This window comes from Pygoscelis adeliae, unplaced genomic scaffold, assembly GCF_000699105.1.
Source record: "Pygoscelis adeliae isolate BGI_AS28 unplaced genomic scaffold, ASM69910v1 Scaffold26, whole genome shotgun sequence".
NCBI lineage: Eukaryota > Metazoa > Chordata > Aves > Sphenisciformes > Spheniscidae > Pygoscelis > Pygoscelis adeliae.
In genome coordinates, this window is record NW_008825104.1 from 3,666,898 (window position 1) to 3,680,280 (window position 13,383).

The 13,383-nt window shown below is 35.7% G+C and overlaps 1 protein-coding gene across 1 annotated transcript in view; it reads left to right on the forward strand.

The window, feature by feature from the left end:
* The window catches only part of POLK (polymerase (DNA directed) kappa), a 35,792-nt gene extending 25,233 nt beyond the window's left edge, over positions 1-10,559 (forward strand). The window contains exons 9-15 of the mRNA XM_009327243.1: positions 125-291; positions 2,433-2,465; positions 4,354-4,450; positions 5,709-5,880; positions 6,749-7,705; positions 8,877-8,928; positions 9,082-10,559. Coding sequence (XP_009325518.1) covers positions 125-291; positions 2,433-2,465; positions 4,354-4,450; positions 5,709-5,880; positions 6,749-7,705; positions 8,877-8,928; positions 9,082-9,166 — 1,563 coding nt within the window. The 3' untranslated portion in view covers positions 9,167-10,559. The remainder of the gene's footprint in view (positions 1-124; positions 292-2,432; positions 2,466-4,353; positions 4,451-5,708; positions 5,881-6,748; positions 7,706-8,876; positions 8,929-9,081) is intronic.
* The last annotated feature ends 2,824 nt before the right edge of the window (positions 10,560-13,383 follow it).

Genomic DNA, 13,383 nt, shown 5'->3' on the forward strand with positions numbered 1-13,383 from the left:
AGATTTCTACTGAAGAAATATACTTTTCTAGGTAATCTGCCCAGTTGTGTTTGATCTAAGTTGTTCTTGGTATTGGATCTACAAATTGAAAGTTTCCAGCATAATGATACTTACTCTTTTTCAGGTGCCAGGTATAGGAAAAGTAACAGAGAAGATGTTAAAAGCCCTTGGAATTGTGACTTGCTCAGAACTTTACCAGCAGAGGGCACTGCTTTCTCTTCTTTTTTCAGAAGCATCTTGGCGGAATTTCTTGGATATTTCCCTTGGTTTGGGTTCAACACATTTGGAAAAGTATGTTTTGGGTTTTTTTCTCCTGCGTTTACATTTTTCTAAATTTTTCCTTGTGTAAGTTACATGCTGTACATTTTAAGACATACTTTATTGACAAACAAATATTATGAAAATTTGTCTTGTTTAATATATTTTAAAAGATCTCTGATACCTGTTATTGTTATACTTACGGCTAAGATACACACAACAGCCAAACATTAAAAAGCAAAAGTTTGTACAGCCATGTCTAATGTGTGAGATCCAAAAAGTCTGTCAGAGAAGTGCATAAGTGTGTGTCAAGAATCAAGTCAGTATCATTTAGGATGATCTCATAATTACTAAAATAGCTAAAGAGAAATGAGTTATCCTAAGCAGAGGTGTTCAGTTCTGTTTCTTCTATAAAAACAATATACATTCATTGGTTTTTATTATTATCTGATTGTAATGAAAATCGCATTGGTATCTGATCTTCTCTGGTGGTAAATTGTCATATTTCTAATGAAAGTAAGTGAAGTTTCTGTGTCTCATATCACGTTTACGTACATGTTTGTAATATCAACTTGTGAATTTGCTGGAATAGAACTGAAGATTTTTATATACTTCTTCATATCTGCTCCTTTAAGGTTCATACTACTTCAATGGCTTTTTAGCCTCCTGTTTGGGAGGGGAGAAATAAGGGAGAAATAGTGAATACATCTTTTCAATAATGTGCATAATTTCTAAGCCTGTTCTGGATACAAACATGGAACATGTTCTTAAAAACAAAATAGCATTTTGCTGTTTGTGTAACCAAGAGTCTTAATTTAGGATTGAGTCCTTTCTTTTAAATAGTCCTTCCTTAAATATCCTTCTATCCTTCCCAAAGTGCTGAAATTCTATTTAAAAATGGCTTGACAATGATTTGGTTTCATTAAGAGTTCCAAAGTGTCTTATGTACTTCTGAAAGACCTATTCCATATTATTTCTGTTACTTCTCTGACAGTAATAGATCTTCCATTTTTTCCATTTGACTACAAAATAATATATACAGTTAGCAGTTTCTAGGCCAGTAATGTGCTAGCACAAATCTTTGTGGGTTTTTTTTTTCTTTTCAGAAGTATGTTGACTTGAAACAAAATATGCAGTAAGATTGACTTTGTGAAGGTGACCGGATAAAAGATAAAATGTGGTTTTCCAAATATTTGTTTCTGTTAAGATAATGCAACCTCAAATGGTCCTTTAATAATTGGTACACTCACTTTGCTTATTCACAATAGGTGTTGTACAGTCTGGGAAATCTCCCAGTACATTTAAAAAACAAAAAAAGGAGCATTTCAAAAGCCAAGATTATCACTGTGAAGTGGAACACATTTTTAATGGTGTTGTATGAGAAATTTATTTATTGGTTTTGTTTTTATTAACATAAGCTTGATTTCAGTGATTTTAGCGTGGAGAAAGCAAGCCCTTAACATACCAACACCTGAGTCCTCAGTAAATGGTTTGTCTTATGGTAATTGTTTTTGACTAGCTTCTTTTAGGAAAATCTGAGGATACCAAATTTGTTATTTCCTTACAAATATATACTAACAAACAGAAGACGGCCCTAAAAAGAAAATGCTCTGAGGAGCTCCTTATATGCAGAAGAGTTGTTAAAGGATGCTCAATTAAAACCGGAAAGAAAAAAACAAACAAAGAAACAAAACAAGCCTTAACACATCACCTTTAACATCGGCCATAATTTAGACAGAAAGCAAACTAACTCCTCAGATAAACAAATATTCAATTATCTAGTATGTTCAGGATTTTAATAGCAGTGCTTCACAGTTATAGCTAGCTAAGACAGCATAGGATTTCTAGTTAGTTTTCTTTTAAAGAAGACTCCTGATATGAGGGTAGTTTTGTTGGGGTTGGGGTTTTTTTTTTTACACATTGTTTATTTTTATTGACATCTGTGGCTGATTTGTGTCTTTACTTCATCTACTGTAGTTTAAGTTTTTTTTTAAAAAAATCTCCATTTCACACTCACTTAAACTTGATGAACAAGATTTGTAGAAAAAGTTAACATCCAGTTTTTATGGAAGAGATTGCTGTTAGTTATTGAAGCACTATTAGTTGACTGAGTTTATTGAAGAGTTAACAGTTCTAGGTGAAGTGAGTGTCATAAATTGTTTTTCTTTTTAAAGGGATGGAGAAAGAAAAAGTATGAGCACTGAAAGGTATGCCTCTTTAATATTGAAAAAAATTACATTAATCACTAAACCTACTTAATGCCAAGTTATGTATACTTTTCTAAGTCATATAATTTCATTGAGTATTTATATGTGTTAAAAAACCGCATATACAACAAGCTCACTAAATCAGATTCAAGCTTTCATTACTTTTTTTTCCTTGGCTTCAGAACACTATGGAGGTACTTCTGTTGGCTTGTGTGTTCTCTTTTCTCATCATCTGATTCTTCTAATGCCTTTAATGAATCAAAGTGGTCTTTAAGCCATAATATAGGTGATAGATATATAAGGGCTTGAATTTTTTTTGTATGTTCCATTTTAATGTCAATATCAGTCTAGGAGCCTGCAGTCACATGCATAGCAAGTATAGTGTAAGGTAGACTTGCAAAGTGGACAATAATTTTGCATGGTTAACTAAAATTGGTTACATTTCCTAACTTTTAAGTTTTTACCAGTGTAAAGTTCCTTAAGAAGGTGGTATATGTCATTTCCAAAAGTCATTTTTAAAAAGGAAATACTGCAAGGAGAATCTGTAGAGCACCGTAATAATTATCCCTACCCTCATGTGTTATCTCTTCTTAGAAGAGAAGGTAAGAAAAGATTCTTATTTCTATTGAGACTTAATAGTTGTGGGCAGCTTAAGAAAGCCCCGTAAGGTTTGGTACCACCAGAGCTGAGAAATTTATGGCTGTAGTCTTGTGCTGGTTTGCAGGCAGACAGATAATCTGGGTAGCCTATTGTACCTTTCTGCTTTTCTTTCTTCCTTCCTTTTTCCCTAAGGGAAATTGTTTTAGACCAGAGACGGCAATGGGCTGCTGAGATCATGAAACTAGTTTATATGGGGGAAGAGACGGGCCTGAAATAGCATTCACTCTATCCTACCCCTTCCAAACTTAGGACTTACACAGCTTCCCAGTTACTGCAGCATTGCAGTGCTGTAAATCACTGCAGCATTGCCAGGATAACATGAGTTACTCCTTGGATAATGGCATGGGAGCCACAGTAAAGTATTCGTCCCGTTAGCTTGGCAGCATGCAAACATTCTTAGGGGAACGTGAATCATACTAGGGTATGACTTGTCAATACAGTCAGGTAAACCTGAATATAACTTAAAGATTGGAAATCCAGTGTAACTAAAGGGACTCTACGCTCATAAATGTAAAGCCTGGCATGAAACAATGGATCTGTGAGACCTTTCCAAAAGCATTTGGCAGCTCTAAGTTTTGCTTCCTGCTTCTCTTAAAACCGGTACTAACTGAAGGTTGCCTTTCCTCTCATGTTATTACTAAAAAGCAGATGCACAACCAAAAAAAATGCTGTAATTCCCCTGCTAAGAAGCTCTAGCAAAGGCAGTTTGCAACATTTTTGGCAGAAAGATAGATTTTCTTCCTCTGAGGCTAGACACAATTATCCTAGCTGGCATCTTTTTCTTAGCGTCTGCATTATTTATTTCTGATACTTGACACTGATATTGACTTTCTAATCCTTTCTTTCTTCTGATGTTACACAGCACTGTTAAAAGGAGATTAAATACAAATAACTTGGCTGGCTCCATGAATTCAGTTGGTGTTAGTATTCTCCCTTGCAAATATTTAAGCATTAATGACCTTCAATCTGATACATTTTCAAATAGTGCATGAAAAATTGAAAGGCAAATTATTTCACTATTTGAAGGGCTTTGCAAACATTTTGAAACACATAAATGTGCACAAATCTTTCTGTATAATATTGGTATTAATATTCATTCTTCCTTGAAGTAAACACTCATACAACCTTCTTCTGATATAGTTTAACTGTACAAAAAATACTTTTAGATGGCAGCCACTGAACAAATTCTAGCATTCATACTGAAAAAAAGATCATATCTTTATCTTAGAACATTCAGTGAAATAAACACAGCAGAAGACCAGTACAGCTTGTGTCGAGAACTCTGCAGAGACCTTGCTCAAGAGCTACAGAAAGAGGGACTTAAGGTATTTATATTCTCTTGTTTACTCGCAAAAAGACACCACTTTACACTCAAACATTAAATGCAGTGTTAGTGTGAAGGCTTTTGGCAGCATCATACCATGCAATTTATCTTCAGAAGTTTCCATTCTTTAATGTGCAGAAATTCAGAATGATTTAGGCAGCATTTTGATATCGTTCAGTTGGCTATCTAATAATATGCATGGAAAAAATTAATTAACCAAGTTATTTAACATATAAACATTTTATGCTAAAAGCAATGTTTATAAACGAATAATAGAGCTGATTGTCTATGAGCTGTGCTTTGGTCAATAATGTAATTCTAATGTATTTAAAACACTGTGTTTCTCTCCCATATTCATACAGGATCCAGTCAGTAGCCAGTAGTGTAGTTTAAGAAGTTCATATGTCCCAAACCTGCTGACAAGTTATTCATACCATTCACTGGTATGAATGGTAGGAACAGTCCCTGTATTCCTTCTCCCCAAATTTCTGTTTATTATCTGGAAAGAACAGTTTATCTTTTCTATGGAGGTCTTTGTGGTAAAGCAAGGAATAACGTTCAAGACCTAAAAGAATTGTGATTAGTTGTCTTCAGCCATAAAAGATTGTCTCAAAGGACAACAGGTTGAAAGGGAAATCATCAGCTAAGAAGGACAAAGGGATAACCTTACAAAAGCACCAGAACAAAAGTAGTGCCATTTATTTACATTTGGATGGGCACACTAAATCACACAAATGGTTTGGAAGGTGTTGCCAGGGGAGTATCTATGCCAAACACAGATGCTCTGTGTGGCTCTGATAGCACTATGCAGGAGGAAGGAAGTTTTTGGCGAATCCTTAATTGGATATCACTTCGCATCATTAGTAGTTTTCCCAGCAAAGTTAAGATATCTGCACTGAAAGTTTTCAAGTGAGGAAATATTTTTTTGTAGACAGGGTAGAAGTTGTGACTGTAGCCAGAGCATGAAATGTACTGAACATGCACTGGTGGCAGATGGTCTGCTGGGAACCATAGCCAAATGACCCAGTTCAGAGAATTGGACTTTGGCAGCAGTTTAGAAGCAAGTGCAGAATCTTGCAGACAAATTCTTGGCAGTGCCCCTTGCTGTACACAGATAAGCACACAGTCTTGACTGTGGCCTTAGGGCCCTTACATATATGGCAGAGAAATTATTATGTGGCATCTATGACATGCTTAACTTTTTTCTTTTTTTTTTCTTTTTTTCTTCCTTTTTTTTTTCTTCTTTTCTTTTTGCATAGGGTAAAACTGTTACCTTGAAGCTAAAGAATGTGAACTTCGAAGTAAGAACAAGAGCTTCAACTGTGCTGTCTTCTGTTTCTACTGAAGAGGAAATATTTGCTGTTGCTAGAGACTTGTTAGGAACAGAAATTGATAGTGTTGCTCCTCACCCTTTACGGATAAGACTTATGGGTAAAATATTTAAAATTCATTCTTCCTTTTCAGAGTTAGATGTTACAGTGTATCAAAGTAATAGACCGTACTCTAAGTAAAATCGGTATAAATGGATTTATCCTTTCTGCACTACCCTGGTAGTTTCTGCAAAGTGAAACAGGTCTGGAGTGCTGAATGGTGACTCAGGAATGTTTTACTAATTGAGGTTGTACTTTTCCTACCACCTGTTAGCCCTGGAACAACATAAACGTCGACACGAGAGTAGAATCTTAACGCATGACAGTGCTTAGGTCTGCTGCCTTAAAAGAGCTTTTAAATCTGCTTTGCACCACAGCAACAGGTAGTTTCTGTCCAAAACCTCTTTTAGAAACAAATGCATTAAATAAAAGTGCTTACGGATTTGAAGATGCTATGTTCTGCAAGAAATGTGAGAATTTCTGTCAAAAGTAAACTCTGTTTTGATTCTAAGACCCATGTGTTTCAGGTGCTTATACATTCTGCTTGAACCATTCAGTGATATATAAAACTTACTTGCTATAATATTAGAATGTGCTGAAGAAAAAAATATTTTGGTGGGGAAACTTCATGCAAAACTCTCTTTCAGACTGAATTCTATATAACTGTATTAAATTCATAGCCTTATGTTATGGTGCAATCAGTTAAAACTTCATGGGTATTGAAATTAATAATATGGCTGGGCAAGTGTTTGGGTCTGATAAAATTGTATGGGCCTTGCGATCCATTGTTAGCATTTGCAGGTAGTATAGCCTCCGTTTAGAGATAAAATGCACTTTTATTGAATGGATATGTACCTCAAAAGGTGTTATTAAGAATTACTATCAAGTTTACATAAAATTGGTATTATAAATTTGGTTTTCATTGTTAGGTGTACGAGTATCAGGATTTCTAAGTGAAGAAGAGAAGAAGTACCAACAAAAAAGCATTACGAGTTTCTTAAAATCAGGAAAAGAAAGTGGTTTTCTTAGGCTTCAGCCAGAGAAGTCCAACCAAGAATATTTCACAAAAAATGCAGAAGCATCTCCCAGAGGGAGTTTTTTTGATAAAAAGCGAGCTGCAAGGCAACTAACCAGCGAGAATCTTTCTCCAAATGAAACTGTAGGTAAGCAGCCCTTTCACGATAGGAAATCATCAGCAAATTTTGTGGAAGAAACAAAGGAAGTCACAAACTTACAGAATTCTAATGTGTGTAAGATCTTCACCTGCCCTGTTTGCTTTGAGGAACAAAGCAGCAATAACTTGGAAGAGCTTAATAGGCATATTGATGAATGCCTCAATGGGACTCTTGTTAAAGGTACCGTGGAAATATCCAAGAATGACAATTCAAGAGAAAATACACTTAACTGTCTTCCACAATTTAAAAATGAAAATGCTGATGAATGTAAAAAAAAAAAACCAGATCAGTTAGCAGGAACAGACCAGTCTGCAAGTATATGTGACAACTCTACTAGCAATAGCACAGAAAAATTCACTCGGATAATATCTGATAAACCTCACAGAGAAAGACAGCCTAGCAATCTCAGTGATATTGCTAGAAAACTGTGTATGAAACAGTGTCTTTTCCCCAAAAGAATTTCGCAAGACAATGAACACCATTTTGAAAAGTCTGAACATACAGAAGAAACTAGTTCATCCTGTTTCTTTGAAGCCAAAGAAGACAGCGTTCTTGTTTGTCCAGTTTGTAATTCAGAACAGAAAACCACCAGTCTAGTGTCATTTAACAGACATGTGGATCTCTGCTTAAATAAAGGCCTTATCCAGGAGCTTACAGAAAAAAAAGATTTTCCTACTAAGACTTACAGTATGGAAAACTCAAACAGAGTTGGTGAGTATGTGCATTAGGATATATTTGATTGTTCAAATTATCTGGTTGTACAATTAAAATAATTTGTGATGGTATACTTTGAACTTTTCAGGGCTTTGAGATTTTTACAAGAAGTTCATTTGAGCATGGCCTGTGTAAGAGTGTACATTTTTATTTAAAAAATATCAGATTGGTTTTCATGGCAAACTAGATTTATGAATGTGATGGTAGCTATACAGTGTATTCTGCCACAATGGTGACATAGGAATTACTGCTCATTTCTGTAAATTGCATGTTTGCTACTCCCCAACCATATTCAGAAAGGCGTTTGTAAGGCCACTGAGATTTAAGTGAAAATCAATGAAAACATCTTCAACCTGGATTGTTTCAGAGATTCAATTGACAGAAAAGTTCCATTATGTAATGTGCTGGCAAAAACAGAGAGATGGTGAACTAAAGCATAAAGGCAGGAACTTGCAAGCCTGTTTTACATCTAATAAAATATTTCACATAACTGCACCTGTAACATGCCAAACCAGTACCATATTTACTCAAGTAGTTTCTCTTTTTGATGAAGAGTTAATCTTTGGCCAGATTAGAGGACATGTGCAGGTAGTTAAGTATCTGCTTGAAGTACCTTGTCCCTAATCTAATGTGGGAGCTTTATATGAGGAAATTAAAATGCTAGTGTGTTAGAATTATCAGAACAGAATTAAGACTTAGAATATGAATATTTTCACAGAAAATTTTATAAGCAGTATTGTTGTTACATGTGCAAACAGGCTTTGTTTTAAATGAAAAACTTACTGGTGGCAAAGATTCTTTTTTCCCCTGCAAGATAAAAAAATTAAAAATATAGTTTTCAACAACCACTGTGAAAATCAACTATGTTATGCTGAAACATTTCTGAAAACTACAACAAGGTTCAAATTAATCTCTCAGAATTCAATAAACTAAAGGCTTTTTGTTTTTCTCTTTTAAAAATGTTAATATAAACTACAGTACTCAAACTGCAGATAATGTTATCTGCTCTTTGAGACAGATTAAATTTGCTTATGTTAAAAAAAAAAAGAAAAAAAAAAAAAGAAAAGCTTTACCCAAAACTGTTCTTTTAGAAGTTCTGCCATTATGTAATTTCTGAAGCGTTCTTTCCTTATTGAAGTAATCTTGGTTGTTTCCAATTACTTTCTAGGAGGTTTAAGCAGAGGACAGCAATGCACAAATCCATCACAAGGAACAAAAAGGTAAGGGTTTTCTGGAAACTTGAGTACACATTTAAAAACTTGAGTACATTTTAAAATAATAAAGTTTAGAAAAATATTCAGAGTTGTACAAGTTGTGTAGGTATGCATTGTATATTTTAACCTCACTGTTTTTTTTTCTTTCTTTAACTTTAGGTCTGGACTAACAACTGCACAGCCAGTATCAAAAAAGGCCAAGTCGAGCAATTCCAAACATACAATTGAAATGTTTTTTAAATGACTGTGTAGCAACATACTCTATATGAATTATTTCATAGTGTTTTATGACTGCAAATTAATTTAGCATTGGTGATAGGCTGGATTCAGGTGCCTGTCACTTTGGAACCATTGCCTGTGTAAAAAGAACATGATGTTTGAGGTAGAAGAAGAGGTACAACTGAAGTAATTTGTTTGTTTGTTTGTTTTTTGAGAATAATACTTTTTTCCCCAGTTGTTTCCGAGAATCAAAATTCGCTAGCACTTTGACTTTAATAATATTAAACATGTGGAACTTTGTTAGAGTCACGAGCAGCCTCATGAATTTTCTCTGCTGTTCAACAAACAGAACAGGGAGATTAGAGCTGCCATTGAGCAAGCCTGTAGGGTGAGCTCCCTAGAAAGCAGGAGTAATCAGCTGGGGTGCCACGCTGTGCTTACTGAAGGTCCTCTTCCCACACCTGACCTGCCATCTCCTCTGTTGGTTGTATTGGCTGTGGTAGCCATCGTAGCTCAGGCTGACACTTCTTTGGACAATTCAACACCAAATTTAATTGTGGTATTAGCTGTGTGATAACAAAGAAGAGCTGAGTTGCTTGATTTCAGCTTATGACCGTCTGTCTTCTCAGTGGACACAAAAATTGATTTGTCAGACTGTTTCAAGGGAAAAGAACAAGAATTTAGAGCACAGTCAAGCTTTCATTGTTGTCACTGAAAATGACTTCAGTAGGAGTTGATGGACCAGCCCTGAAGGACTCATTGTGATGAGATACAGAATTACTTCGCTGATTTAAAAAATGTTAATAAACCTGTTGATGAGAGGATTCCTCCAGGTTAGTCAGACAAATGCTGTTTGATCCTTGGCCTTTCCAAAGAGACTGAGAACTTCAATTTTCTCGCAATTGTGAAATTGTTACCGGTCAGTAGCACTAAATTTACTTTAAATAAAAGGTCTCATGGTGCAATAATAGTATGAATGACGTACAAATATGCAAGATGCTGAACCTTCTTATTGTTTAACTATCTTTCTCTTTAAAATTATTTTGTATTTCTGAATAAATGATATTTTATGAGTGCATATGTGGAAGGAGGAAGTTGTAAAGTGCAAATATTTAAAATACTCTGTTTAGATTTTTTTCTGTTCACACCAAATTGCTTAAATGTAGACATTTTATTATAATTAAGTATTTATCAGGCAAATAATTTATCATTACAGCATATTTCTTATAAGTTATACAAACAATGTCAGACCCTGTATGAAATATAAACTGCTTTTTAATTGCAAAATCTTTAAAAGAAGTGGCTACTATAGAAGCATCTGTTTTGTTGTTTAACTGTTTTGGAAGTACTTTGGGGTTTGCTTGTTTTTTAAACAAACAAATGTGTACCTGGTATGTTTTAGATGACCAGGCTAAGTCCAGAACGTGCCTTTTTGTTTCCAAACTTGCTGGAATGATTTCACCATCTCTACCTGCTCATCTGTTTGTTTGCCAGATGCCACTGTACCCACAGCTCTGTCATTTGAATTCATGTCAGTACTCCCTTACCTGCTTCGGACCAAATCAGCTGGACTAGTTCAGACTATCTAAGCTGACTCAGTTGACTTTTTCTAAACCAGGTCAGCAAGCATTCAGCATGAGCTGCTCTGTTGACAGAGTTGGAAGCTGGAAACTTTTCATAGGAAAGACATAAAAGCAACTGAGGGAACAATGACTTAAGCTACCGCTGCTGTTTAGAAAGTGAACACCTGTCCCTTTATTAGTTTGTCTGATTCAATAAAGTGTAGAATCTAAGTATTGCCTTGTCATTGTGTGTATTTCTTTAAAATGTGTATTTTTACGTATGCATTACTTAGCAAAAAGTAAACTACTGTAAGTGCTTGAACAAATGAACTTAGTTTGGCTTAGCCTCGGAAGTTGTCTTACCATCTGTTTAAAAAAAAAAGTGTCTTAGTTATCTGAGTGTCATGAAGTTAAAGTTGTGGAGTATGTTAGAGTTAATGTGGAAACAAAACTCACAGTTTGATTCTAAAGCCAGAAACGTCTGTCTTTTGAGATGTGTGTAAAAATACACCTTTTGGAAAGGTGATTCTGTGTGTTTACAGGAAGTGTTGGGTGAGATTATTTTAATGTTTTCCATGTAAATTATTTACTGCAGTGCAAAACAGAAGCCTTTTTTTCTTACAGTTTCTTATACCGTATTTATTACTGTTTTTATCTGAAGAAGGCCTTCAGTACACAATTAAGTATTGTCATAAACTTCTGTGATACGATTTTTCATCTCTGTTCTTGTGGAGAAGACTGTGTAAGCAATGTTTTTGTTTTGCATGTTTCTCAGCGTGTGTGTGTGTTATGTAACTGACCTTAACTTAAAATCTGTTTTCATTAGCATCTTGAAATTTCTTCATACTGTGTTTAATTTAATGTATAAATTATTTTCTGTGTGTGAGCCATTCCATGCTTACTATATCCACAGTTTTGAAGCACATAGAACCATAGAATTATTAAGGTTGGAAAAGACCTCCAAGATCATCGAGTCCAACCGTCAACCCAACACCACCATGCCCACTAAACCATGTCCCTAAGTGCCACATCTACACATCTTTTAAATACCTCCAGGGATGGGGACTCAACCACTTCCCTGGGCAGCCTGTTCCAATGTTTAACCACTCTTTCAGTAAAGAAATTTTTCCTTACATCCAATCTAAACCTCCCCTGGTGCAACTTGAGGCCATTTCCTCTCATCCTATCGCCAGTTACTTGGGAGAAGAGACCGACACCCAGCTCGCTACAACCTCCTTTCAGGTAGTTGTAGAGAGCAATGAGGTCTCCCCTCAGCCTCCTTTTCTCATGCAAATGAGATCACATGAGTGACCACATGAGTGATCTAGGTTGGCAGTGGATGAGAATTTTTGTGTAGTGTAAGTATCTCTCTTATTTAAGGTAGATATATATACTTTATCTTGAATTCCTCTTTTAGTTATGTATGATAGAGAAAAAGGATGACATTTCTGTGATCTTAATGTTCTTCAGCTCTGAAGAGAGGAATGCAGACAGCATACGCATGACCGCAAAGCATTTATCTGTAAGGAGGATGCTTGGCGTAAGTGGCCCCCCTAAAAACAAGACTTGCTCGAGTTTATCTTGTAAATCCTCAATACCCAAAAACTTAGGCTGTAGAATAGCATTTTCCTATTGAATCTGTTTGCTGCTATCTATAGTAATATATTAATTTACCTTTGAGTTTTCACATATCTTGCCTATGGATTGCGTTACTGTGGTTGGATATCACGGTGACCAATTTTGTTTATTAGTTGTCTGGCCTGGGTGTACCAAAATCTTTATTTCTGGAAACTTTCCTGTTTGGAATATATAAATACTTTGGCTTATGCTGTTTTGTGCTCAAAGTTGCTGAAGTTCCACTTTGAAGTGTCAGTAACAGGCAGGAACATCAGCAGGACAGAGTTTGGGCTTGAATTGCTCTGCCTGTAGCTTGATCCATTGTTGAAATTGTTTTTGGGATGGTTTATCACATCACTCTCTCTCTCTCTCTCTCTCTCTCACATTGTAGTATGCAGATCCAAGCAGAAGGTTGGAGCCATCAAGAATCATACTGCCTGCAAGTGAACCTAGGGATCAGCCTGCAGGTGCCTGAGTTTGTTGTCCAGCTGGTGGTCTGGGGATCTCTGCTGTGTCTTTTCTGATTGCCGTTTGTATATGTGAGCACCTGTTGAGACTGGGCCTTTCCATTTCATTGTTCTAATCACTACTCATAAGCAAAGGCAAGTGGCAACAGATAGCTGTAACCATAAGCAGTGAGGGAGGAATGAGGGTGACTGTAAGGTGCTGCAGTTGCACGGGCTAACAATTCATGCACCAGGGGATTCACAATCCTGCGGAGTTTTGCACTTTTACTAAAAGTACACAGTTTAATACAGATTAATACACAGTTTAATAAAAACATAATACTGACTACCTTGACTTTATCTTCAACTCTCGCCTTCTTTTACAGGACATAACTTTTACTTTTTCCTCTTTCTTCTTTATGCACTATTCAAAATGCTTTTGTCTTACCTTACATTTTTTCTTTATATTAGTTCTACTTGTTTATGTATTTATTACACTGTTACTTTAAATATTAAAAAAAATGCTCTGAGTTCCTGGCAGAGAGAGAGCGTTGTGAAGGCAAATGAGGAAGATGTTCCAGTACTCCCTTGCTCTGCACTTTCTTCTGGATTCTGCA